The sequence below is a fragment of the Sorex araneus genome, chromosome 5 (genome assembly GCF_027595985.1).
Source record: "Sorex araneus isolate mSorAra2 chromosome 5, mSorAra2.pri, whole genome shotgun sequence".
Classification (NCBI taxonomy): domain Eukaryota; kingdom Metazoa; phylum Chordata; class Mammalia; order Eulipotyphla; family Soricidae; genus Sorex; species Sorex araneus.
In genome coordinates this window covers 130,968,679-130,995,993 of record NC_073306.1, presented here as the reverse complement: position 1 = coordinate 130,995,993, position 27,315 = coordinate 130,968,679, and the positions used below count along the sequence as shown (strand labels likewise).

Sequence of the window (27,315 nt, the reverse complement as noted above, 5' to 3'; positions counted from 1 at the left end):
GGCCCTCACCTAGGAAAACCCTCTCTCCCAGCAAAAGTCTCAGGGGAGGCTCTTATTGGTTCGTCTGGAGTCATGTGCTCTTCCTTTAACCAATCACAAACAAATCCGGGGGAGATAGGAGCTCCTAACTGGCCAGTCTCATCACCTGCCTAGCCCAGGGGGCTGAGTGCTAGAAAGCATCTCAAGGCATGCAGCATTGGGGGTTGAGGGTAGGGGGCAGTTGCCAGATGTCAGTGGCAGGGGTCGCGGGGCAGAAAACAAAGGTCTCCCACGGAAACCCAGACCCAGGGCAGGGGTGCAGGGATTTTGGTCTCCCTCGCTCTGCCTTGCGCTCAATACTCCTTCATGCCCAATCTTGCCCCCACCTTGCTCTCTGCTCCCCACCTTTCTCTGCTAAGAAAAACCCGTCTCTGGCATCCAGAACTTCCACAGAATTGATTTATGAGTTTCTGCAGCAATTTGCATCCGGTGCCTTTTCAAAGGCAGAAGAAAAAGACTCATGTTGTAACCTTGCGAGCAGCCCAAAGTTAAAAGGATTGGGTTACAGAATATCAAAATTGCCCACCCCGCCCCCCACCCCCCCTCCCCGCCCGCAGAGTTGCAGGGCCCTGGGCTTATTTAATGCCTTTCTTCTCGGCCTTGCTTCCTCAGCCAATTTGTCTGCCAAAAAAGCAAAAGACTTCAGTCCTGTGGCATTTTGCATCTAATATTTATGGTGTTCCAGAGTTTGCAAAAATGCTTCCTTCTCATTTATCACTTGCTCCTCAGGAGACCCCAGATGTACCCCAGGAAGTGAGTGGAGTCGTTCTCTGCCCAGCTCAGTGAGCCAGATGCCAGGCGGGGATGCCACCGCTAAGGGACCTTCCTCCCACAGTGCTGGGGGCGGGGGCTTGCAGGGGGGGCATCTGATCCTCTCAGCTTCCCTTCTGTGCCCCTGGGAAGCAAGTTAGAATTTTGCAAAGTATTGGTCTGGACACCAACCCTGGGGTTGGTCATTTTTTTAAAAGGTTTTTTTTTTTGGGTCACACCCAGCCATGCACAGGGGTTACTCCTGGCTCTGAACTCAGGAGTTATTCCTGGCGGTGCTCAGGGGACCATATGGGATGCTGGGATTTGAACCCGGGTTGGCTGCGTGCAAGGCAAACGCCCTACCCGCTGTGCTATCGCTCCAGTCCCAGGGTTGATCATTTTTGAGTTACAAAATGGGTGATTTTGGTTTTTTTTTTTTTTTTTTTCTTTTTGGGTCACACCTGGCGATGCACAGGGGTTACTCCTGGCTCTGCACTCAGGAATCACCCCTGGCCGTGCTCAGGGGACCATATGGGATGCTGGGATTCGAACCCGGGTCGGCCGCGTGCAAGGCAAACGCCCTACCCGCTGTGCTATCGCTCCAGCCCCTGATTTTGGTTTTTAATCTAAAAAGTTTGGGGACTTGAGAGATAGCCCCGGGGGTCAGACGCTGTTCTTGCATACTGATTGACCGAGGTTCGATCCCCGGCACCACATCGGGTATCCTGAGCCCTGCCAGGAGTGGTCCCTGAGCACAGAACCAGGAGTAAGCCCTGAGCACCACCCAGCATCGCCCAAATCGCCCCATCACCCCTTCAAAAAATCAGGGAGTTTTGTTAAATAAAATCCGGAGTCCAAACTTCTCTTTTAAGGAAATAATAATAATAATAAAAAAGGGCGGGTGGGGGGTGATAACGCTGATCTTGTCAGACTAGACACGTTTGTGAATGATGGTGATCAGCTGACCACAGGGGCCAGTAGCGGCTACAGCCTACTGGGAGCTGTCTCCTGTTTCCTGGCGTTTTCCTGAAGCCCCTCCGTGCACCGAGCACTGGCCCGTGTGGCTGCGAGTATCCGGTCCGGCCCGCCCTCAGCAGGAAGTGTGGCTGGGCCCTGCGAGCAGCTCGCTGGATCCTGTAGGCGCCCCCATCCTTGTTTGAGGGTGGGTCACTGAGGCAAGGCACCCCCCGGTCACACTGGGGTGGAGAGGACAAGTGAGTGACCCATTCCCACTGTACAGGCGGGTGGCAATGTGGACCTGGGCTGCTGGTGCCCCACTGTCCTGAGGGGCTCACAGTCGCGTTTCCAGCCTGCAGGAGGGAGGCCTGGGGGCGACTCTGCAGCCAGACCCCTGTGCCCACCCGCTCCGTCAGGCCCTGGCCGTGGCCGCTCCAGCTGTGACTGTAACTGTCCTTCTGGGCCGCCTTGGAAGCGAGGCCCGGGGCTGTGGATAGAGGCCCACGGGGGTCCATCTTTTCATCTTCAAACCCCACCGTTGCGCAGAGACAGATGCCCCCAAGTCAGATCCTGGTGTTGCCCCAAACCTCATGCCCTGGGGGCTGGGCAGAGAGGCTGGCACTCCCAGACCAAAGCCCAGGGGTTCCTGGCCCCCAAAGTAGGATGTGACAGTCCCTGCGGTGGGCATCACGGCCTGCAGGAGTCCCGGGCATGCTTGGGCAGTGAGTAGGAGGCACCTCACAGGCTGGGGTGCGCCTCCACCGGCCCAGTACCCTTTCCAACCTGAGCACCCAGCCCTGCTTGCTGTCGTGGGAACTGCCTGTGATAAGACATCAGGGACCCCATCTCTGGCCACTCAACCCCCATTAGACACTCTCGGCCTCGCCGCTCTGGGGGCTTCTGTTGGACCCAAACACAGAGCAGCGGCAGGTTCTGAATTGCAGCATTAGAACCACGTTCTCATGGGGGGTGGGGGGGTCTTCTTACTGGAGAGTCCCTGGGACCCCCCGCCCCAGAATCAGGTTTAGGGAAGCACCTGACGTTTGGGCCCTTTGTCTGTGGGAAGCAGCAGGGGTGCATAGTGGCAGTGCAGGGGTGCAGAGCAGCGGCAGTGGCAGAGGTGCAGGGGTGCGTGGTAGCTGTGCAGGGCGGAGGCTGCTGAGGGCCCATTTGAAAGAAAAGGGATAAAGAGGGGTGTGTGTGTTTATGCTGATGCGCATATATACAATGTGCATTTTGGTCTGCTGGCTTCGAAATATGGGGAAACTGCCAATTCAGAAATGAACAAATGTTTTCTGAAATGTCAGCCCCCCGCCGTGTGATTCCCGGGGCTGGCCGGGAAACGGCTCCGAGAGCCGTGGGGCTGTGGATCCATTAGCGGCTCCGTTATTGATGGTGTGAAACGTGGGTGGAGGCGTGTGAGCTGGTGCACCCATGTCTGGAAAACAGCCCCACGGAGGGTCCCAGATGGCCCCGCTGGGGGCGAGCGTGTCCCCCCCACCCACCCACCAAGTCCCTCCCCACTTCCAGCTGCCACATGGCTAACCCTCTCCAGGACAGGGGCCCTGCTTCCAGCTAGGAGACGGTCCCTGCAGGTCCTAAATCTGGAGCCCTTGCTCCTGGCCCCGCCCATTGTCCTCACCGTGTCCCCTGGCATGGTGCTGATCCCGGGTCCTGGTGCCAGTACCACCCGCCCTCCAGCAGAGACACAGCCCTGGGGTCCTATGTGCTGGCAGGTGCTGAAGCCCTGAGCCCCTCCATGTCCGGGGCTGTTCCGGGGCGGCCGCTGGCTAATCTCCATCTCCCATTGCACGGGACCGGCTTCCACAGACCACAAACGTGATGATCATGAGGCTGCCTCAGCGTCAGGGCTGGGACAGAGAGGAGAAGGGCCTGCTTCCCCCACGCCTGGGACAGCAAGACATCACTGGACAGATGGCGCACACAGTGGCCGGAGGGGCATGGCCAGGGAACTTCCTGGCAGAGAGTAGGCAGCGCCTGCCTGTGGACTGGAGAGAGGGGCACAGGGCAAAAGGACAGGGGGCTCACGGTCCCCCAGAGTAGGGGCAGGGAGATCGGACCAGAGTCCCATCCCTGCATTGCATGCTCCCCACCCAGCACTGCCAGATGTGGCGCCTGAGCATTCACCCACCCGGCCCAGCTGGCCAAGTGCCACCAGGAATGAGCCCCCAGGGGCATGGCTTGGGAGGTCACCCCAGAAAAGTAGGGAGATGGGGTCCTGATTATCTGCCCCCTCACAGGCTCCATTAAACAAGCTCTTCCTGGATGGAGACGTTGGCAAGGAAGGAGGAGCCTGTGGGGACGGTCGGTGGTTCTTGTCCAGCAGCTTCTAAGCAGTGTCCATTGGTCACTCACACTCTTACTCTCCCAGCTGGGGAAACTGAGGTGCCTGGAGACAGATGGCTTGTCAGGGACAGTTTCCAGTGTTGTGGCCCCGGTGGGCCCCGCACAAGTGGGGTTTCTCCTCTGCCGCCTCATCACACAATGGTTCGTCCTCAGCTCTGCCACCCCACCGCCACTCACTTCCTTCGGGACGTTCTTCTTCCGTTTCCTGTGTCCTCAAGCCTTCTGGCTTCTCCCCTCTATCGGGTCATTCTCGGATGATTCGTTCCCATGGAACGTAGCAAAGCTTGTGTTTTCTGTGGTGACAACTCAGACGCCTCCATGACTGGCTTCTTTCCCCTAGATGCCAGGAGCCCCTCGGCCCCACCCTGTTGTGATGACCCTAAGTAACCCCCGTGCCCAGTGTCATTAATTACCCTAAAGTGTTAGCATCAGAGGTAACTTTGAGATGCCAGTGGCTCCAGGGACTCCAAGACTCAAACCTCCCTCTCTGTCGCTTCCACATTGCTTTATGCTCACGTAGACTCTCCCCTCTTGGTGGCAAAAAGGCTGCCAACAGCTTCCAGCTTCTCTCCCAGCAGCTTCCAGCTCTGTGGAAGACTCTTTTTCGGAAATTCCCCCAAACTCCCAGGGCAGGCGCTCATTGGTCCCTTTTGTGTCACATGCCCGTCTCTGAGCCAATGGCAGCTGGTAGCCAGGGCCACGTGCTGCTCTGATTGGCCGGCCATGTGCTGTTCTGATTGGCTGGCCATGTGCTGCTCCGATTGGCCAGCCATGTGCTGCTCTGATTGGCCAGCCATGTGCTGCTCTGATTGGTCAGGCCGATGATGATGATACATGCAGCCCTAGAGTCGGGCCTGCCCCTCTGCCCCTACGTGCTTAGAGTGGTGGTACCAGGAGGGCGTATCCAGAGTCTCAGACCCTCGCGGGGTGTGGCTTTCCACCCAGCTCATAGAAACAGCGAGTGCTCGGTCCTTCCCGTCAAAGCCAGCCTGCTTCTTCGGAGCGGCTGTCAGCCAGCCCCGTCAAAGGCCTTTCCCGGCCTGGCATTTCAGTTCCTCCCCATCTGCCTGCCAAGTCCTTCCACCCGCCCTCTCCAGCCCTCCTTTCGCTCTTCGTTCCGCAGCATCCTGGTCGCCAAAGCTCGGTGACTCCCGGCCCCAGCCTGGACACGGGCTGTATTTTTTAATCTTAATTTTAATTCCAGCTCATTCTCCTGGCTGTGTCTCCCAGCTCCCCCGCCGCCCCCCGCAGCCCCAGGGTCCGTGCTAATTTGCTTCTCCCATCTCAGCTGGTGCCGGAATACCATTTTAAAAACTGCCTTAGGGAAATCTAATCAAATGAGAGCAAAATCTAATTTGGCACTAAAAGCCTTTGAAGGCCTGTTTGCTGGGGCCTGGTGGAGCCTGGATAATCAGCGGTGGGTGTTTTAAGGGGTGGGGGGCTCGAGAGAAGAGAGAGATGGGGATGAGGGGGCCCTGGGGAGGAAATGGCATTAGACAGTAATGGGCATGGGGGGGCAGCTTCCAAAGACACCCCCAGGAAATAGCTCTGCCGCCAGCCGGCTCAGGGACTCAGGCTGCCCTGCATCCCAGCCTCAAGCTGACACGTACCGGAAGGACCTTGACCCACATCTGCAGGGACAAACCGGTAGGAGCACAGCAGAGACTGGGGGGGATGCAGAGCGCCTGGCCGTCCCTCACCCCTCCGCACACCGAGAGGTGAGGCCCTCGGCTGCTCCTGGTCTCTTGATCCCCGCCTAGGTCCAAAGCGTGGCCCCTTTTTTTAGAAAATCAGGATCTTCCCCGGGATGTTCCAGGATGTGTTAAACCCCGTCGGTCTCCCCAGCAGGCGTCTATTTGACAAGGAGGATGTGGGTTTAGGGGCCACCCCCAGCAGTGCTCAGGGCTTACTGCTGGCTCTGAACTCCGGGATCACCCTTGGCGGGACCATATAGGGTTATGGGGATTGAACCCGGGTCGGCTGCATGCAAGGAAAGTGCCCTCCCCGCCGTACTGTCTCTCTGATCAGCTTCTGCTACATCTGATTATGGCCTCCAAGAGACCCTGCAATGCTCTGGCCTGTGACATCATCTCCTCTCACCCTCACTGGCCTTCATGGCTCCTCAAGAGTTCCCACACTTGTTCCTGCCCCAGGACCTTTGCATCTGCTCTTTGCCTAGAACACTGTGGCTTAGATTTCAGCCACCCTCTGAGTTCTCATCATCCTGACCCCTCAGATCAGTGGCACCTCCCCTGGTCCAGCACCGGTCCTTTGCTGGACAGTTGTCCCAGATATCACAAACAATATCATCTTTCTCCAGCATAGTCCCCTACTAGACTGTCAGGCCATCCGATTGGTCTTCATCCACTGCTGTGTTTCCTAGGACGGTTCCTGGTACCCCACCTGTTCTCAGTAAAGAAAGAAACCATTGTTGGGGCTGGAGCACTAGCACAGCGGGTAGGGTGTTTGCCTTGCACGCGGCCGACCCGGGTTCGATTCCCAGCTTCCTATATGGTCCCCTGAGCACCGCCAGGAGTAATTCCTGAGTGCAGAGCCAGGAGTAACCCCTGTGCATCGCCAGGTGTGACCCAAAAAAAAAAAAAAACATTGTTGCTGGGACGTAAGACTCCGTTTGTGCCCCAGGTGGTATTAAACCACCTTCAGAGGCCCGGCCTCCCTCTCTTAGCCTTGGCTCTGCCTCTCCTCCCCCTTCCCTTCCTATTCTCACCTCTGCGAGGTGTTTCATCTACCCAGCCACCCTGCCCGTGGGCACATGTCCTTCCCAGAAGAGCTGGAGTGTGGGGTGCCTAAGACGCCCCCTTCCTGGACAGTGCTGGCCACCGGCCAGGGTCTGGCTCCAGCGAACCACTTCTGCCAGGGTCTCCCATCCCTGAGTCACGCACTGCAGAAAGCTCTCCCAGGTTCTGGAAGGTTCCACACGGGAGGCCCACCTTCTCTGCCTCTGGCAGCAAAGGCCCCTCCTCCCTCGCCCTGTGCCTCTGTCCATCTCCTCTCAGGCTTGAGTTGGCATCGGTCAGGCATGCCTGCCAGTCCCTGCAGTGCCTGGCTGTCGGCTCCATGCATGGCCATGCCAGAAGTTCTCTCTGTGGGCATCGGCGGTGCTCTCCTGCCCAGCTGTTTTGGCTTCATTGTCAGGGTGGGGACGTGTCCGTGTTACTGAATAATGCCGGGTCTCGTCCTCAAAGCAGGCGGCGAGCCTGTGACTGGTCTGCATCCTTCTTGCTGACACCTGACCCGTTTCTGATTCCTGCTCATCATCTGTCTTTTGCCCATGACTGTGGGGAGCGTGGCCGTGGCCCTCTGTCCAGGGAACTGCAGGGAGCACGGCCATGTTCCTCTGTCCAGGGAACTGCAGGGAGTGTGGCCATGGCCCTCTGTCCAGGGAACTGCAGGGAGCATGGCCATGGCCCTCTGTCCAGAGAACTGCAGGGAATGTGGCTGTACTGCTCTGTCCAGGGAACTGTAGGGAGTGCGGCCATGTTCCTTTGTCCAGGGAACTGCAGGGAACACGGCCATGGCCCTCTGTCCAGGGAACTGCAGGGAGTGCGGCTGTACTGCTCTGTCCAGGGAACTGCAGGAAGTGTGGCTATGGTCCTCTGTCCAGGGAACTGCAGGGAATGTGGCTATACTGCTCTGTCCAGGGAACTGTAGGGAATGTAGCCATACTTCTCTGTCCAGGGAACTGCAGGGAGTGCGGCCATGGCCCTCTGTCCAGGGAACTGCAGGAAATGTGGCTGTACTGCTCTGTCCAGGGAACTGCAGGGAATGTGGCTGTACTGCTCTGTCCAGGGAACTGCAGGGAATGTGGCTGTACTGCTCTGTCCAGGGAACTGCAGGGAATGTGGCTGTACTGCTCTGTCCAGGGAACTGCAGGGAATGCGGCCATACTGCTCTGTCCAGGGAACTGCAGGGAGTGCGGCCATGTTCCTCTGTCCAGGGAACTGCAGGAATATGGCTGTACTGCTCTGTCCAGGGAACTTCAGGGAGCGCGGCCATGGCCCTCTGTCCAGGGAACTGCAGGGAGTGCAGCCGTGGTCTTCTGACCAGGGAACTGCAGGGAATGTAGCCATACTTCTCTGTCCAGGGAACTTCAGGGAGCGCGGCCATGGCCCTCTGTCGAGGGAACTGCAGAGAATGCGGCCATACCTCTGTCTAGGGAACAGAAAGTCCTCAGGAACTGGGCAAAGGGAGGCAGGAACAGTCCCTGGTTGCACTCCCCTGGCTCTGTGTGTTTTGCTTTTACATTATTCACCTTCTAGTTGCTTGTAGAGGGTTAAAAGTTGAATTAGTGGGGGCTGAGGGGTGGGGTGGGGTCCCAGATCTTCTCTAGGCACCGTGGAGTATCATGGATCATGAAGAGAAGTTTGAGCAGAATGACAGTGGTAGTGGGACCTGGTCCCTCTCGGCAAGAACTGTGTGCTGAAAGGAGGTGAAGGGACAAACATGAGAACCTTTCAGTGCCTGTATTGCAACCACAATGAGAGAGAGAGAGAGAAATGAAAGAAAGAAAGAAAGAAAGAAAGAAAGAAAGAAAGAAAGAAAGAAAGAAAGAAAGAAAGAAAGAAAGAAAGAAAGAGAAGGAAAAGAAAGAGAGAGAAAGAAGGAAAGGAAAGAGAAAGAAGGAAAGAGAAAGAAAGAAAGAAAGAAAGAAAGAAAGAAAGAAAGAAAGAAAGAAAGAAAGAAAGAAAGAAAGAGAGAAAGAGAGAAAGAGAGAAAGAAAAAAAAGAAAAAGAAAGAAAAGAAAGCAAGCAGGCAGGGAGGGAGGGAAACTGGGGCCCTTGCTGGTGGGAAACGAGCACTGGCGAAGGGTCAGTGTTGGAACATCGTATCACTGAAACACAGTCATGAACAACTTTGTAACTGTATCATAGTCATTCAAAACAACTTTTTTAAAATCAGAAGGAAGAAGTATGAGGCGGGTGTGCAACTCTGTGGTTCTGGGGGGCGGACCCCCCCACAGGTGCCCCCAACACCTGGTATGGTGGGCGTGAGAACCTCGCCTCCAGGCACGTAGTGCCCGTGGCACCCCGCCATGCTCTCTCCTCTCTCCTGGACGGCCCTGCCCGCTCCCGCCTTCCCAACTCCTTTTCGGACCCTGGGAATCCCAGCTCGGGGGGTCAGGCAGGAGCTGGACTCGCCTTGGGGAGACAGCGAGGCGGCTGGGCGCTGCCCCTCGCCCACCCCCGGCCTCTGCCCTCCTCACAGCCTTCTTCGGGAAGTACCTCAATGAGTACAACGGGTCGTACGTGCCGCGGGGCTGGAAGGAGTGGGTGGGGCTGCTCAAGAACTCGCGCTTCTACAACTACACGCTGTGCCGCAACGGGGTCAAGGAGAAGCACGGCTCCGACTACTCCAAGGTGCGTGCCCACGGGGGCCGGGCCGGGCCCAGAGGCCACTCGCTGGGGCGGGTGGGGGGCGGGGCGCACGCCCGGCAGCGCTCAGGGCTGACTCCTGGCTCTGGGCTCGGGATCACTCCTGGCGGGGCTCGGGGCACCTCATGGGGTGTCGGGGACTGAACCCAAGGTGACTGCGTGCCAGGCCAGCGCCTTAGCCCCTGTCAGTCTCCCAGTCCCTCTTGACTCTATCCCCCGGCCCTCATTTGGGATGGAGCCGCTGCTGGAGACGCAGGGTCACCAGCTCATTGCCCGCCGGTCACGGCACTACTCGGCTCCTGGGAAGCCTGGGCGGGGTCGCCCACTGCTTCGAGGGTCCACAGGGGGCCAGGATGCGGCTCAGCAGTGAGGCACGTGCCTAGGACGCGTGGGACCCAGGGCCTACCCTCGGCTCCACATCAGTCATGGAGGAAAGCCGCACTCTGCCCGTTTCTAGTTCCCTGCGGGTGCCTGGAAACTCCCCCTCTAGACCAGTTGCTGCTTCAGCTTTTTCCACTTCTGATGTCTTTGCCCCCAAGAAACGTTGGCCTGACCCAGGTTATACCTGACCAGCGCACAGGGCCAGCAGTCATTGGTGATAAATCGTATTTCGTTTAACACAGATTTTTGGTGTCCCCCACGTTGAATCTGGGGTGCCCCCCAGGTGAGATTGTGACCCACAGTTTAAAGTAGCCCAGATGCCACTGAAGTCCCTGGAAGGGTCTGGGGAGCGACATAGAACATAGACAGCACCGCCCCGATCTCAGCATGGGGGTCCTGACCTCAGTAACGGTCTGAGGGTCCCTCTGACCCATGGGATGGGGGCGGGGCATTGGCGAGTGTCCCCATGCCCGGCCACTGCTCACTCGGACCACAGCTCCTGGGAGATCTTTCCCCGAACACACACACCCCTGCAGTGACTCTCACTGCCCCGCCCAGTCACTGTCTCCCCATGCAGTGATACTCACTGCTCCACCCAGCCACTGTCCAGCTTTCTCAGTCTGTATGTCCAGAACCTTAAAAAGAGGGGCTGGAGTGATAGCACAGCGGGGAGGGCGTTTGCCTTGCATGGGGCCGACCCGGGTTCGATTCCCAGCATCCCATAGGGTACCCCAAACATGGCCAGGAGTAATTCCTGAGTGTAGAGCCAGGAGTAACCCCTGTGCATTGCCGGGTGTGACCCCAAAACAAAAAATAACAATACAGAACCTTAAAAAGAGTCCGGCTTTGGGACCAAGACCCCGGGGCCGCCCTCTGCTGATTTCTGCTCTTAACGAAGGGACTGTCAGGCACCCCCACCCCCAGCCCCCACAGCTCCCAGAGATGTGGACCTGCCCCTGGGAGCCCCCTGGGCGCCGGGCGGCGGCTCTCTTGCCCAGGCGCGGGAGAGTGTGGCCCGACTCAGCCCGCCGGCTCACTGTCCCGTGTCCCCGCCCAGGACTACCTGACGGACCTCATCACCAACGCCAGCGTGAGCTTCTTCCGCACGTCCAAGAAGATGTACCCGCACCGGCCCGTGCTCATGGTCATCAGCCACGCCGCCCCCCACGGCCCCGAGGACTCGGCCCCCCAGTACTCGGGCCACTTCCCCAACGCCTCCCAGCACATGTAAGTCGCGGCGCGCCGTGGGCGGGGTCTGGCTCGGCGCCCCCTCGGTGGGCCCGTCGGAGGGGTTCGGCTCAGCTTCCCGCCCGAGATGGGCCCGGCCCCTGTGGCGCCCTGACCGCAGAGCCCGCATGTCCCCTTGGTGCGGGGAAGATCAGGTCCCCCCTGGCCTGCACCCCTGGCCTCTTCCCACACCCACCCGCAAGCGTGAGGCAGGCTCTGCGCCCCAGCCCTGGGCCTCTAGGGGTGGGAAGGGGGACGCGGGACTCAGTTCCTGCCGCCGTCCAGGGCTGGCACCGAACACAGCAGCCTGGAGAGGGGGGGAGCTGGGAATCTGGGGGTCCCTCGGGGAGCTCCAGCACTCGAAATCAGTCTGGGGTTCTCCCGGCTCACACACACGACCCGTCCTGGATGCTGCATCCCCGGGGCCACACCCAACGCCTAGTGTCCTGCCACTGTGCTGTGGGGGCGCTCCCAGGGCAGACGGGCAGGGGGGAGCCTAGGGTGATGGGGGAGATGCTGGGGTGCGGGGAGCTGCTGGCGAGAGGCGGGGACACCAGGGTATGGGGGAGATGCTAGGGTAAAAGTGCAGGCAGGGCCCAGCGGGAGGAGGGGTGAGGGGAAGGGGGGCTGGGGAGAGGCTGAGGTGGAGGAGGCACAAATGCCCCGTGTACCCCTTCATCCCACCACCCCTTACCCTGCCTGTTCTCCCGCGGTGGGGGGTCTCCTCACAGTACAGGGTGCTCTCCTAGTGGAGAGTGCTCCCAAACCCTGGGGTGCTCCCATTGTATGGATGTCACACTCGGTGTCGTTCCCATTTGGCATCTGAGGAAGCCAAGACTTTGAGGGGTGTTCCTTGTGCTCCCCAGCTGGTAAAAGGCAGAATCAGGGTCCAGCACTCCCCCCGGGTCCCCCATCACCACCCTCCCTTCCAGTGATGCACCCCCAGATCCCCCTCCCCATATTTCTGGAAAGTTCTGCCGTTCCATTTCTCCCTGTCTCTCAGCAGCCCTGTTAGCAGCCCCCGCTGTGACATTGGCACAAGGACAGGGCGCGTGGCTCCGCTGAATATTCTGCGTTTAATTTCCATCGCAATCAGAATGCGGCCCTCCTCGCCCCGAAGAGCCCCGCTGTGATTGCTGGGAGGGCGCGGGGCCCTATGTTAACCCTCTGATCCCGTCACCACCCCAGGGGGGTTGGCAGAGATGCCCAAGTTCCACAGGCTGCAGCGCCGCCCCTGTCCACCAGAGGGCAGCACTGCCCCCATCGGCTCAAAGCCATTCCTCGGCACCTCCGCCCTCCCCCACTCCCACCCCCAGATCATATTGGGGGAGCACTCAGGCCGCTGAAGGGAGAATCCAAGGGGCATGCTCTGCTTTGGCAGTTTCTCCATTAAAAGAGGTGCCAGCACTGCCCCCACCCCATCTGCCCCCAGGAGCATCATGATCAGAAGATGATTTGACATCATCTGCTTCTTTATTTCTCTTTGAAATGAAAATTGCAGAAATTGAACATGAGCAACGCTGGCTGTTACGCAGAGAGCCCCTCACACCTTATGAGGGCTGTGCTGGAAGGCTCTCTACCTCTGGGGTGTAATCTTTCCCAAAGCAAAACTGAAAGCCAGAAAAGTTGTGCAGCTGGGATGTTTAACGAAGACAGTTAAGGGTGGGAAGTGAGGGGACAGCCAGAGTTCTAGATCTTTCCTTTCAACCTCAAGGCTGTGCCTGTTCTTAGGCAAATGCTGCTTAATGGAGGTTTTCCCTCTCCTGCTGCAAACAGAGGGACACAGGCACAAAGATAGAAATAGAGACACACCCAGATACAGACCGATAGATGCACACACACAGACGCACACCCAGATACACACAAAAATACACATGTGCAGACACACAGGTACATACATAAAAAATACATGCAGACACTGATGCATGTGCACACACACATAGGTATATGCAAAGTACAGATCTACATGCAGAAACAATACAAGAGTACATGCAGGCATACAGGTACAAACATACAAATATTTCATGTAGAGATACAGGTAACTATTAAAACTGATACATATTCACACACAGTTACATACACACAGACACAAGACATGCATAAAGACATGTAGTTAGATACTGGCGATACATCAAGGCACACAGAAATGCACACAAACACAAGATGACAAGTGCACTTACACAAAGACACATACAGACACATGCACAAGTGCACACACACACACACACAGACAAGTACACACACCGGTGTCAGACCTACCTGGACCATACAGGCGCTTCCTGGAGCTCCACCCTCGTCTGCCTTGCTCAGCCTCAGTTTCCACATTTCTCCTACATGGAGGGGACAGAGGGAGGGGAGAGCCCCCAGCACTCCCTGGTCGGGTTCAAGCTGCGTCAGTGCTGGTGGCCGCAGCCACACCCCCAGCCCCGCAGCTCCCCACTCTTCTCTGAAAGGACAGGGACATCCGGGAGAGGGTCCTCAGGGGTGTGGGGCGGTGGCGGCTTATTCTAAGTCGTTTCCTTTCTACTCACACCCTCACCAAAGGAAATCCTGGAGCAGCGGCCACAGCGCTGCTGGCATTCGCTGGTTTCGAAAGTGACAAAGGCAGGAGCAGCTGTGGTCAGAGCAGGAAGAAGAGGGTTGGGGACCCCTGCGGGTGGGCGAGAATGCAAGGGCACTGGCCTCCAGCCTGGAGTCCCAGCACCCATCAGCTGACCCCTCTCCACCAATGTCTCCCTCCCCCCTTCACATGCCGACTGGGCCCCCCTGCGTCCACTTTCTCTCAGCGTGGACCCCAGGTGTGTGGGGGCAGGGTCTGGACGGCACCTATGCTGTGGATGTGTCCGCCCCAGCCCAGGCATGTGAGAGGCGGGACCTGGCCGGCCCTCGCGCCCGCCCTCACCCTGCCCTCTGTGTATGCCTGCCCCCAGCACGCCGAGCTACAACTACGCCCCCAACCCCGACAAGCACTGGATCATGCGCTACACGGGGCCCATGAAGCCCATCCACATGCAGTTCACCAACATGCTCCAGCGCAAGCGCCTGCAGACGCTCCTGTCCGTGGACGACTCCATGGAAAGGGTAGGCCCGCCCTGCCGCTGGAGCCCCGCCCCTCTGCCGGGCCACGCCCACCACGTCCCCATTGGTGCGCCAACCCTGGAGCCCCGCCCCTCCATCGGGCCACGCCCACCATGCCCCCATTGGTGCTCCAACCCTGGAGCCCCGCCCCTCTTGGGCCACGCCCACCACACTCCCATTGGTGCTCCAACCCTGTCTGCTCTGGCTCTGCCCACCCCTGGCTCTGGGTTGGAGCCCGCCCCTTCTGTTGGAGCCACGCCCCTTTTCAGGGCCACACCCATCCTGCCCCCTTGCAGGCACCTCCAGCCAGCACCCCGCCCTGGCCCCCTTGCCCTGGTCCCAACCTCCCCACACACCCCCAGTATGGGGAGCTGCAGGGCGTCAGACACAGAAGAGAAAAAGGCAGCGGCTCAGGGTTCCAGCCAGCACCCCACCTGCTGACACTCCCTCCTTTCGGCTGCAGGAAGACGCCTCCGCGGCCTCTTAAGTCTGGGGGTCACTCCTGACGGTGCCCAGGGGTTACTCCCAGCTGTGCCCAGGGTGGTGCGGGGGTCACACCAGAATGGGCTGAGTGCAAGGCCAGCCCCTCCCCACCGTCCCCACTGCCTCTCAGGCCCTTCTAGGCTTCTAAGGTCTGGTGGGAGAACGCACGGGATGTTTGTGATCCCAAAGGAAAGCCAGCTGCCCGTTACTGCCCCCTCCTGGGCCCACCACGGGCTCCTTCCACATGGCTTCCTGGGCCCGCTGGGCCCAATTCTTTCTTCTTTTTTTTTTTTTGGTGTGGGGTCACACCCGGTGATGCACAGGGGTTACTCCTGGCTCATGCACTCAGGAATTACTCCTGGCGGTGCTCGGGTGACCATATGGGATGCTGGGAATCAAACCCGGTCGGCCGCGTGCAAGGCAAACTCCCTTCCCGCTGTGCTATCGCTCCAGCCCCATGTACCTGGTTCTCTCGGGCTGAGGAGGGTCGAGTCCTGGGCCCGCGGGATACGTTTCTCTGTCTCTGGCTCCCCAAAGCCACCTCCTTCGTGCTCAGAGGGGTCCACCTACCACCACCATAAGAGCCCACTGCCCTGTCCAGCCCCACTCATCGCCCTGCACCCCCTTACCTTGGCACGGCTGCAGGCCACCGCAGGACGGACCCACAAAGGCTCTGGAGGTGCCCCCCCGCGCCCCCAACACACCTGGCGCTGCCCGGGAGCGGGCGGGGCACTCCAGAGACCCCAGGTGGGCAGTCATCACCGCAGGAGGCCCTGCCCTCACCACCCCCACCCCCGCAGATCTACAACATGCTGGTGGAGACGGGGGAGCTGGACAACACCTACATCGTCTACACCGCAGACCACGGCTACCACATCGGCCAGTTTGGCCTGGTGAAGGGCAAGTCCATGCCCTACGAGTTCGACATCAGGGTCCCCTTTTATGTACGGGGCCCCAACGTGGAGGCCGGCTCTCTGTGAGTGCTCGCCCTGCCCCCTGTCTGGGTGACATCTCCCCCGACACCAGAGCCCCTTCCTCCAGGGAGGCCTCCAGGCTTTCCAGGCAGGCAAAGGGCATGCAGCAGGTGACTGTGGCCTGGGGTCCCAAGTTACAGGTGTCGAGCCTGGAGAGGGGGCTGCAGCCATGAGCATATTGGGGATGGGCAGTGTGCTGCCGCCTCCCCCGTCTGACCCTCAGGACCCAGAGGGGACCAGTTACAAGCTCAGGACTGAAGGGGGCCACGGGTGTGGGGAGGGAGAAGATTCTAGATGACAAAGGTCCAGGCCAGACTGTGCCCGGCCACCTGAGCTCAGCCAGGGGCCGGGGCCTCGGGCGCCTCTGGAAGGCGGGTGCCCAGCACGCTGAGAACCATGGGGGTGGGGAGACCAGGAGTCTGGGAGCAGCGTGGGCAGAGTTGGGGTCCGGGGGGCCCCCCAGTGTTGGGGCTCAGGAGCACGGAGGCCCCTGCAAGGCATAGCTCCCCTCCCGGGAGCAGTAGCCGAGTGCCCGGTGTCTCCGCCCCTTCCAGGAACCCCCACATCGTCCTCAACATTGACCTGGCCCCCACCATCCTGGACATTGCGGGCCTGGACATCCCCTCGGACATGGACGGGAAGTCCGTCCTCAAGCTGCTGGACACGGAGCGGCCAATGAATCGGTGAGGAGGGTGTCGGGTGCTCAGCCCCTCGTGTGTGTGCGGGACGGGGGAGGTGTCGTCTCCAAGATGCAGGAACCAGGGCTCTGCATGTCCCGTCCAACACCCCCCCCCCCGCCCCTGCCCTCCCCTGAGCAAAGGTGCACGGGGTCCTCCCAGCTAAGCCCTAGAGACCAGGAAGCAAAGAGTGAGGGTCCCACCGGCCTGAATACTGGGCGGGACTCGCGACCCCCCTCACTACCAGCGACCACGTGACCTGTGGTCTCGGGTAAGGCTGGGCTCTGTCACACTGTGTGGCTTCCGTGCGCTGGTGGCCGATGGAACCCGGTCTTGGGGGTCCTGGTTAGGCAAAGAGGAGCCGGGCTGGGCAGAGACCCGAGGGAGGGGCCGTTCACTAGCGTGGCAGCAGCGCCATCTGCTGGCCAGCACTGTCCCTGCACCTAGAGCCACTCAGAATCAAACTGGGTCCACAGGCGGCTGCCTGGAGGGGGCGGCTCCACTGAACCCCAGGAAATGGCAGAGCCCTCAGGCACCCCAGAAGTGCGGGAACCAGGAAGGGGACAGGTGGCTGCAGGAGAGGCACCTGGAATCACACAAGCCCCAGCTGCCCCCGCAACAGTCCCCTCTGGGCATGAGGGCTACTCTCCTGCACCAGGCAGGGGCCTGGGGCTCCCCGTGGGCGCGCAGGTGGACACGCGCTTTTCCTTCCAGGTTCCACTTGAAGAAGAAGATGCGCGTCTGGCGAGATTCCTTCCTGGTGGAGCGGGGGTGAGTGCGGGGGCAGGGGGTGCCTCCCTCCCCACCCCCCCCGACAGTGACCGCTGTGTCCCAGCCGGGACACGGGACCGGCTTCTGAGGCCACGTGACCCTGGGAGCTTGGGGGCTTCCCGTGAGACCCCCGTTTCTTCTCTCGCCCAGCAGAGCTGGGGCCCCGGGCTGCTCCCCCCAGAACTAAGGCGCGTGGTGCTGAGGGACCCCGGGAGAGGCCCCTCCCCTCTTCCTAAGCCCCATTCCTCCCGGTGGGGGGTCTCTGCCCCCAGACCCCACTGCCCACACCCCACTCTCTGCCCCCCGCAGAAAGCTGCTTCACAAGAGGGTTGGGGACAAGGCAGAGACCCAGGAGGAGAATTTCCTGCCCAAGTACCAGCGCGTGAAGGACCTTTGCCAGCGGGCCGAGTTCCAGACAGCCTGTGAGCAGCTGGGCCAGGTGAGGGCCGCAGGGCTGGGGCTGTCCCTCTCGGACACCGCGACGAGCGCAGCAGCCAGCACAGTTCCAGGCCTTCAGCCGCGTTCCCTCTGGGGCGCAGGGGCCACTCCCAGGTGCCGGGGATCAAGCCCAGACACACACACCCTCCCCCCCCCCGCCCCCCGCCAACCCCAAGGCTGATTTCTGAGCATCTCCCCGGCCTGTGGCATCCCATTCACAGGGTCCTCCCTAGTGGCTCAACACAGGAGATGGGCCGGGGGTTCCCTGGTAAATCACATGGGCCTGAAGGACGCTGGAGAGGAGACGTCAGCGGGTGACTAAGGAAATGATGGTCCAGGGGGAGAGAGTGGAGCTATGCAGGGGTGCAGGGGCTAGCCCAGTGCAGGCCAGCCCGGTCCAGCCCAGTCCAGCCCATCCCAACGTGGCCCCGCCCCCCAAAGGCCCCGCCCCAATGGCCCCGCCCAGCCCTCATCCCCTGCCTTGCAGAAGTGGCAGTGCGTGGAGGACGAGGCCGGGAGACTGAAGCTGCACAAATGCAAGGGCACGGCACGGCCGGGGGGCCGAGGCCTGTCCAACCTGGTGCCCAGGTCCTTCGGGCCAGGCAGTGAGGCCTGCACCTGCGAGGGCAGCGACTACACATTCGGCCTGGCCGGACGGCGGAAAAAGTTCTTCAAGAAGAGTGAGTGTGTGGGCCGGGCGGGGAGCGAGACCCCGGGACCCCCGCACAGCAGCAGGGACACGGGGCCGGGTGTCCCCTGCAGGCTGTGGGCCCAGCTGCAGGGGCCCCGTGGGGAGCCAGAGCCAGGGAGGAGTGACCGGCCGGGGTGACCAGCGGGGAGGCACCCCCAGGCCTCTGGTGCCCGCTGAGAGGACGAGGGGACGCCTGCTCTGGCTTCTGCGGCACGACCCTGAGCAGGTGTCCCTCGCTGTCACGGTGTCCCATGTTTCTCGGATGTCCCTGTGGAGACCGCGGCCGTGCCCGAGTTTCCGGGACACTCAGCCCTTCCCCGGGGGCCACCAGCTGCTCCCTTTTCTATTGGAGCTTCACGCTGTCATGGGGGGTGCTGTGGTGGGGTCACGTGGTCCCCAGGGCCACACTTGTCACATACCTCACCCCTTGACCACAAGGTGCTTGTGGTCAACGGGCTCCAGAGCTTTTGCATGTGGTGGCTTCAGGGATTGAACTCAGGACCTCATGCTCACAAGTCAGGCGTCCCCAGCCCCTGAGTTAGTCCTCTGGGCCCTCAGGTCAGCACATCTGTCCCCGTGTCCCCCGTCTCTGCCTTAATGGAGGTGAAGTCCCTGTCCCCCAAACAACGGTTTCCAAGTACAGTCAGTGGACAGAGAGCTCACATCCCCCACAAACTCCCAGGGAACCCCAAAGTCCTACAGGAGCCCTACTCATTCCCAGGGACCCTCAAACCCCCCAAGACTCTTGGGGAACCCCACAGCCCCACCGCGACAGCCCCGGCTGTCAGCCCCCACTCAGCCCCCCTCTGCCTCGGCCTGGATTTCCGGCTCCGGCTGTTTCCGTGATGGGCTCAGAGCTCGGTGCTCCGTCTGCCCGTGGCCACCTGCCAGTGACCCCCAGCCCACTCACTGCACATCTCTCCCTGAACCCCCGTCCTGGGGCTGGGGCCGGGGTCCGCGTGCCTCACCGGTCCCGGATCTTGCGCCCGCACCCGGGGGAGAGGCTGCGGGTGCCCTGCCCAGCTCCTAAGGCGGCCGCTGCCCCTCTGCGCCCCCAGAGTACAAGACCAGCTACGCCCGCGGCCGCTCCACCCGCTCCGTGGGCAGCACGGGAGACCTGGTGGACACGTCCCTGCCCCGCAACCTCACCAAGCGCCACTGGCCGGGGGCCGCCGAGGACCAGGATGACAAGGAGGGCGGGGACTTCAGTGGCACGGGAGGCCTCCCTGACTACTCAGCCTCCAGCCCCGTTAAAGTGACCCATCGGTGAGAGTCGGGGGGCGGGGCCCTGGCCGGGGCTCCCCCGCCCCTCAGGCCGCTCAGACCCGCGGGCCCCCGTCTGCCGGCAGGTGCTACATCCTGGAGAACGACACGGTGCAGTGCGACCTGGACCTGTACAAGTCCCTGCAGGCCTGGAAGGACCATAAGCTGCATATCGACCACGAGGTGACTGCCGGGAGCCCCCCTGTCCCCAGGGCGGGGGTCCCGGGGCCCTCAGCAGCATCTCAGCAGGCGGGGAGGCGGGACCTACGTCCACAGCGGGCTCACGTGGCCTGCAGACAGCACCCTGAGCTAGGCCTGCCTGCTCCAGCAGCCGACACCCCGTGGCACCCCAAAATGAAATGCCGGTCTGGAGCCCAGGGGAGCAGGCCTCAGCAGGGCAGACCCTTTCCTGGGTGCCCAGACTTTGGGGCTGACCCCCCTACACACCCCATGCCCTGCTCCTTCCCTTCAGATCGAAACTCTGCAGAGCAAGATTAAGAACCTCAGGGAAGTCCGAGGCCACCTGAAGAAGAAGCGGCCGGAGGAATGTGACTGCCACAAAGTCAGGTGAGGGGGCCAGGGGACACGGATTTGTGCACCTGTAGTTGTTCTCTAGGGGCACTGCATCCCGACGTGACGGGCTCAGCACCATCTCCTCCATCAGTTACTGAAAGAGAGTGCAGGTGGTGAGATGGATGGATGAAGAACGGGCAGGTGATGGATGGATGGATGGATGGATGGGTGAATAATGGGTGGAAGGCTGCATGGGTAGATGAATGTAAATGGATGGGTGACGGATGGGTGGGTGGATGATGATGATGAACAGGTGGGTGATGGGTGGATGGATGACGAGTGGGTCCGTGTGTCGGCAGGTGGGTGACGGATATTAAACATGAAGGACAGGTGGATGGGTGGTGGAACTGATGAACAGATGATGGACGTGTAGCTGGGTCAATGGGTATATGGATAGATGGATGGACATGGGTGGGGGGTGGAGGGGTGATGGAGGGATGAGCACGTGGTGATGGAGGGGTGATAGGTAGATGGAAGGTTCCAGAAGGATGGAAGGCAGGTGCATGGGAGCATGAGTGTGCGTATACATGTATGAACGGATGGTGAGTGGGTAGGTCGGTGCCTGGATGGGGAGATGGGGAGACAGCTGTCACTGACTGCTCACCTGCCACCAGCCTGCCGGTGCTCAGGCAGGGGAAGCATCTCTCTGGTGGGCCTTTCAGGGGAACACCGTCCCAAGGGTCACGACTGGGTCCAGTGTCCAGAGAAATGCAGGACTGTGGGAATAGGCAGTGCTGCCGGGGGCACCCCTGCACCCTCCCGGCTCCTGAGCACGAGCAAAGCCCCCACCACAGAGGAAGTGGCCCTGAGGGGACCCTTACGCCCCTCCCCTCCCCACACACACTGGACAGCAGGGCGAGTGTCTGCTGTTCTGGACAGGGTGGGGGTGGCGTCTCTCTGCCCTTCCCTAAAGGGCTCCCCGGGGGCTGACCAGAGGATGGGACCAGCGTCCCTAGAGCCCGAAGCTCAGTCTGGCGGAGACCACCCCCCCACTCAGGCCTGGCGGGAGGGAGCCAGGCAGGCAGCAGCTGTGTCCTGGGGCTGGTACCCCGGGCTCCGGGGCCAGGAGATCCCCTGATGCCTGGGCTGGGGTCTGTTCCAGTTACCACAGTCAGCACAAAGGCTCTCTCAAGCACAAAGCCTCCAGCCTGCACCCTTTCAGGTAAGGACACGTTTGCCCTGCAGAGATGCCCCCGGGGGGTGGGGGCGGGAGGCCGCCTGCCCATCCATCGTCCTCCCCCAGCAAGGCCGGCAGGTCCGGTGCGCAGAGACGTTCAGCGGTCGCTGGCGCCCCCTGGTGGCGGGAGGGCGTTGCTGCCAGCCCGCCGCGCCCTCCTTCCTCCCTGCCCTGCGCCTCCGCCTCCTGACCCCAAGGGATGGGCAGGGACTGGGTTGGGGGGGGCGGACCTGTGAGGGTGTGGCCCGTGCTGTGCCCGTAGGAAGGGGCTGCAGGAGAAGGACAAGGTGTGGCTGCTGCGGGAGCAGAAGCGCAAGAAGAAGCTCCGCAAGCTGCTCAAGCGCCTGCAGAACAACGACACGTGCAGCATGCCCGGCCTCACGTGCTTCACGCACGACAACCAGCACTGGCAGACGGCGCCGCTCTGGACCCGTGAGCGAGCGGGGCTGATGGGCGGGCGGCGGGCGGCGCCCCCACGGGGGTCCCCCCCGCCCTCAGCCTCGCGCTCTCCCCCCCACCCCGCAGTGGGACCCTTCTGCGCGTGCACCAGCGCCAACAACAACACCTACTGGTGCCTGCGGACCATCAACGAGACCCACAACTTCCTCTTCTGTGAGTTTGCCACCGGCTTCCTGGAGTACTTCGACCTCAACACGGATCCCTACCAGGTACCAGGCCAGAGAGGAGTGGCCGTGGCGTGGAAGGGGGGAGCCCTGACAGCTGGGCCAGCCCTGCGGGGAGCTGTGGTGCCACGAGGATGGGCGTTGCGGTGCTCAGCCCACCTGTCTGGGCCGCTGGCATCCGTCTGTCGGCGGGATTGTCCCTCCGGTGGGGTCCGCAACCGTGCGTGTGCATGTGGTGGCATCTGGAGGCTTTGCAGGAATGACGGGGGGCTCCCAGGGCCCTTCACGTCAGGGGCAGCTCTTGGTAGTGCCCGTGGTGCGGACCCTCTGCACCCCACCTGCATACCCTCCTTCCCACTTGAGTATTCGAGTGCCCAGACACCCGATTCTCCCCCAGGTCGGAGTTGGCACCTGCCGGCATTCACGAGCGGTTTGAGTTCAGGCCCCGTCTTTTCTGAAGGGGCTGTGGGTGGCACAGAAGGCCCCGGGTCACTTGCCTGTTCTGGCACCAAACGGCAACTTTCTGGTCAGGAAGGAACCAAGGGGGACTGGGGAAACCGCTCAGGGCAGAGGAGCACCTGCCTTGCCCACCCAGGGGGCCGCTCCCCCCCCCACTCCCCCCCACCCACCCAGGCACTAATCTGGGAAGCCCAGAACGAAGCAGTTTCCTCTCGGCTTCTGGGGCTCAGCCCAGAGGGGAAGACCCTCGCCCAGCCACATGCTGGGGGGTGGGACGGGCAGGACAGCCCCCCTAGGCCTGTGTCCTCCACGCCCCCTCGCTCCCCACGCAGCTGATGAACGCAGTGAGCACGCTGGACAGGGACGTCCTCAACCAGCTGCACGTGCAGCTCATGGAGCTGAGAAGCTGCAAAGGCTCCAAGCAGTGCAACCCGCGCACGCGCAACATGGACCTGGGTGAGTGGGCGCCTCGCAGCCTCCCTGGCGCAGAACCCCCGCAGGGTCTGGGGTTTGAGGAGGGCCTGCGTGGCTGGAGCCAGGGGGAGAAAGGGGAGGAGACGGGGAAGAGTCCCAGCCCGTCCCCCTGGGGGCTTCCTTTGTCCTGGGAAACTGAGAGAGGATTTTCCCACGTGGAACGAATTTGTCGCTGCTGTGGAAGATTCCTCACTGCCCAGTGGCGAGGGGGGCTGTGTGGGAAGAGCGGTGACAAGTGGCGTGGTCTTCTGGGAGGCGGGCAGGAAAGGGGAGAGGATGGTGTGAGACGGGGGTGGGGAAGCCGCCAGATGCCAGTGAGGAGGAGTGGGGAGGAAACTAGGAGTCTCGAACACCTGCTGGTTTTGTGTGGGACAGACCACAATCAAGAAATCTGTAACATTTGGGGTCGGAGCAATAGTGCAGCAGGGGGGAGGGTGTTCACCTTGCACGCGGCCAACTTCCGTTCCATCTCCAGCATCCCTGAGCACCACCAGGAATAATTCCTGATTGCAGAGCCAGGAGTAACCCCTGAGTATCGCCAGGTGTGCCCCACCCGAAACAAAAACATCTATAAATTCAGGATGCCAATTAGCTAGTTCAAGATGAAAAATGCTGCCGTGGGGCCCAGAGAGGCGATTAGAGTGGTGGAACATAGGACCTGCATGTGCCAAACCCAGAATATACCCCCCCCAGCCTTGGCATTGCCAGCTGTGGCCCCGTTAACATTTTATGCACACACATACCCCTCTATATTTAAGGCTGAGGGGAAACTGTCTGAGGAGACACTTAGGTCTTGGACCAGGAGGCTATGATGTCTAACAAAAGCGGGAGGGCTGGATAGTATAGCAGATAAAGCTCTTGCCTTGCACACCCCGATCCCTGCTAGAAGTAATCCTTTTTTTTTTTTTTTTTTTGGCTTTTTGGGTCACATCCTGCACTGCTCAGGGGTTACTCCTGGCTCTGCACTCAGGAATTACTCCTGGTGGTGCTCAGGGGACCGTATGGGATGTTGGGAATTAAACCCGCGTCAGCCGCATGTTAGGCAAACACCCTACCAGCTGTGCTATCACTCCAGCCCCAGAAGTAATCCTTGAGCATGACTAGGTGTGGCCCCAAAACAACAACAAAACAGGAAAAGGGCAGTTACAGAGTTTGACATTTTGCCCTTAAATTTTGTTCATTTCTCTTTTAGGACTTAAAGATGGAGGAAGCTACGAGCAATACAGGTATTGGCTTTGCTTTAAAGCCTGATGAAGGTCTCTTGTCTCGGTCCACCTGAATGGGTCAAAGCCCCAGCCCTTTTCCGGGCCTACCAGAACCTCCCACCCCCCTATAGGTGCCACCCAAGATACCTTCTTTGCGTAGCTTCTTGGGGTGACGCTTTCTTTCTTAGTGATGGTTAATGTGCATTCTCCTTTTGACACTTGAAAACTTAGGCAGTTTCAGCGTCGAAAGTGGCCAGAAATGAAGAGACCTTCTTCCAAGTCACTGTGAGTTGAGACCCCAACCTGCCCTATCTACGTGCACGCCCCCTCTAGCATCACCTACCTGCCTTACCCGTGTGCATGCCCCATCACCTACCTGCCCTACCCGTGTGCACGCCCCATCTTCCCTGTGAAACGCCGGTGTCCTTGAGGGCCGCCTAGCGTTTCTCTCCCTAGTGCTTGGTAGCCTCAAAGCCACCCCAGAGGCAGGAAGTATTTGCATGTGTGAAGGCTGTGGCTGCAGAAATGCTCCTTGGTTCCAGATGTCAGTGGGTTTTGGGGGAGGCGGGGAGGGGGGAAGAGGGGAAGGGGTGTCGGGTGTTTCCAAAATGTTCAGGCCATAAACTCCAGTTCCGAGGTTGCTGAGTGCTGGGCTGGCACATTCAAAGCCCTGAGCTCAATCTCAGGCACCACTTAATGCATAACCCCTCTGTGAAATACACAAACTGGCAGGGAGGGGCGTGAATGGGGTAAGACTTGGGAAAATCACGAACTACAGACAGGTGTTGGCAACTACTCTGCATTAGCCTGCAGACAAACCTCCTTGGCCTGCCGCTGGCAGCCACCAGCCAACTCACTTTTCCTCACCCTCCAAGGCTCTAGCAGGACGAGAGAGGCCAGCCAGCAGTCCCGGGCTGTGCTGGAGAGGCACACACGGTCGCTGCTCGGTCCGTGCCCTTCCCTGCCATGAGTGTGTAAGCACACAACAGCGCCTCTAGCTGACGGGGTCAGGGGAGGGCCTGAGTGACCGAGGAGCCCCTTTCAGCAGCCACAGCCTCTGTTTTGCCAACGAGGGGTTCTGTCGGTGGCATGCCAGCCAAACACTGACTCGGGTCTGCTTTGTTCCACAGGGGACAGCTGTGGGAAGGCTGGGAAGGTTAAGCTCGCGGCGGCCCTGCAAAGGCAGGCACTGTCTGACCACACGGTCGGGGGGAAACTATGGATGATTTCAAGCAAAGCAACGCTGGTGGCCACAGGCCGGAGAGACCCTGCTTTACGTCCCCGTGGCAAACGCTGGAAGAGAACCCTCGGGAACGCTGAGACCTCGGGAAGTCCGTTTTTGTCCCTGCTTTTGCTTTGGATTATACCTCACCAGCTGCACAAAATGCATTTTATATCAAATCACCACTAACCCTCTAGAGGTTCACAGGGAAAAAAATAACTGAGATTCTCTTAGAAATTTCCCCCAAGGTGAGAGTCACTGGAATTTTTTTTTTTTTTTTTTAAAGTATCTTCAGGGAAAAGCAGCCCTGTTTTGAAATCTGCTTGTTCTTTTGGTTCACCACGAAGAAGGAATCAGGACAGCAAATGCAGATGCTGGAAACCGCACGGGGGTGAGGAGAACCAGTAAGCACAAAAGCAGTGACGTTTATCAAGCACTGTGACCCTGATGGCCTCTAAAGAAACTGACTTTGCTGTAAATACCTGGTGATTTCCATGTCCCCACGCGGGAATCTGTAGGGGAATCTGACTAATGAGAAATCCGGAGTTCAAGAGTAGTGGTGTCAATAAATGCTCCGGGCCCGTATCAAAGCAAGCAGGTGTGGCCGTTTCTGTTCCTCCCAGGCGGACACCTGTTCTGTCCGCCCCACAATTGTACGGAAAAGAAATGAAGTCTATTGTCGAGCAGTGTACAAAACCATAGCTGGTAATGAGCAGGTGGTGGAGGGTGACCTCTGGGATTTCTTAAGGGGGTTGGTGTGTCTGGTTTCAGAAAAGATTATTTTTGAGGTGCGACCAGTTCTTACCATTTTGGAAGTGGATGTCCTGTTTTTTATTTTTTGCTTTTTTGGGGTCACCCAGCGATGCACAGGGGTTACTCCTGGCTCTGCACTCAGGAATTACTCCTGGCGGTGCTTGGGGAACCATATGAGATGCTGGGAATCAAACCCAGTTCGGCCTCGTGCAAGTCCAACGCCCTCCCCGCTGTGCTATTGCTCCAGCCCGGATGTCTTATTTTTAAGGGGACCAGATGGCTGTGAATGAATGACACCTTTGCCACAATTCAAGGCCCTCACAGGTAAGTCTTTTTCGAAAGCCAAAAAGGCTCAGAAGAGTCTTAAGTAACTGCAAGGTGTTTCACTTTAACACACAGGTAGTTAAACTGGTAAACACCATCAGAATTCCAGGGTCCCCGGCTCTGGCCTCACTAAACACCTGGTGCTGACCCCTAAGCATGACCTTTATAAGGACTGGTCCTGGCTTCCAGTGCCCAGAGAGAGAAACACTCACTCCCCTCTGTACCCTGACTGGAACTGCGGCAAGGGGAAAAAAGAGACGGGCTCGTGAGCTTGTGTTTTAAATAGAAACCTTTATTTACAGTGCCGAGCAGCCAGCCGCACTCACCACCCAGCCCTCTCATAAGTCACCCCACACGGTTCAGTTTTTTTTTCTTAAAACATTTAATGTAAACTTGATTTAAACTTAATTCATTCTCAATACTGTCAGTCACTTCCTGAGAATTTAAATATTGCTCTCAGAATGACATTTCCAGCTACTTCAAAATTCTACATGTGGAAAAAGAGAAAACATCCTGCCATGACCAAGCATCGGCCCCTGCTGAACCCTGAGCAGAGGCGCAGGGAGGCCGCTGGCCCCGATGGGAGCCCTGGACAGGCCCTGTGGGAACTGGCAGGACGTCCCGTGGCCTTCCCAGACGCATTGACTTCTGGCTCAGAACCTCTCGGACCGCAAGCCAAGGATGTTCCGTAGCAGCCGCCCCATCCCCTCGACTCGCCTTGGATATTAAATACTGATTAAGCATTTCTGCTGACTTGATATTTACACCTCTCCATCAAGACGCACAATTCAGAAAAGTGGCATCATCATATGAACATTAACAGTGTGTTTTTTTTTAAAGAGAGAAACGTGAATCTCTTCTTTATTTCACTTTGATCTTTATAAAATATATATATTCATATTTATATATCTTTGGATTCAGCAAAAAAGTAGGTACTGGAAATATCTCACATTCTAAAAGCAGATGAAAAGAGTACTTAAACTGTTTACCCAACAGATACCAAGTTTTTAAAAAGT

General features: G+C 59.4%; 1 protein-coding gene across 1 annotated transcript in view; it reads left to right on the top strand.

Moving 5' to 3' along the window:
* Positions 1–25,822, top strand: part of SULF2 (sulfatase 2) — a 79,776-nt gene extending 53,954 nt beyond the window's left edge. Inside the window, exons 4-21 of the mRNA XM_055137517.1 lie at positions 9,340–9,491; positions 10,945–11,114; positions 14,045–14,195; positions 15,476–15,651; positions 16,204–16,332; positions 17,041–17,097; positions 17,407–17,536; positions 18,023–18,215; positions 19,285–19,492; positions 19,576–19,672; positions 19,962–20,056; positions 21,165–21,224; positions 21,502–21,671; positions 21,765–21,907; positions 22,654–22,777; positions 23,988–24,021; positions 24,232–24,285; positions 25,131–25,822. Of these exons, the coding sequence (XP_054993492.1) occupies positions 9,340–9,491; positions 10,945–11,114; positions 14,045–14,195; positions 15,476–15,651; positions 16,204–16,332; positions 17,041–17,097; positions 17,407–17,536; positions 18,023–18,215; positions 19,285–19,492; positions 19,576–19,672; positions 19,962–20,056; positions 21,165–21,224; positions 21,502–21,671; positions 21,765–21,907; positions 22,654–22,777; positions 23,988–24,021; positions 24,232–24,285; positions 25,131–25,161 (2,174 nt within the window). The 3' untranslated portion in view covers positions 25,162–25,822. The remainder of the gene's footprint in view (positions 1–9,339; positions 9,492–10,944; positions 11,115–14,044; positions 14,196–15,475; positions 15,652–16,203; positions 16,333–17,040; positions 17,098–17,406; positions 17,537–18,022; positions 18,216–19,284; positions 19,493–19,575; positions 19,673–19,961; positions 20,057–21,164; positions 21,225–21,501; positions 21,672–21,764; positions 21,908–22,653; positions 22,778–23,987; positions 24,022–24,231; positions 24,286–25,130) is intronic.
* The last annotated feature ends 1,493 nt before the right edge of the window (positions 25,823–27,315 follow it).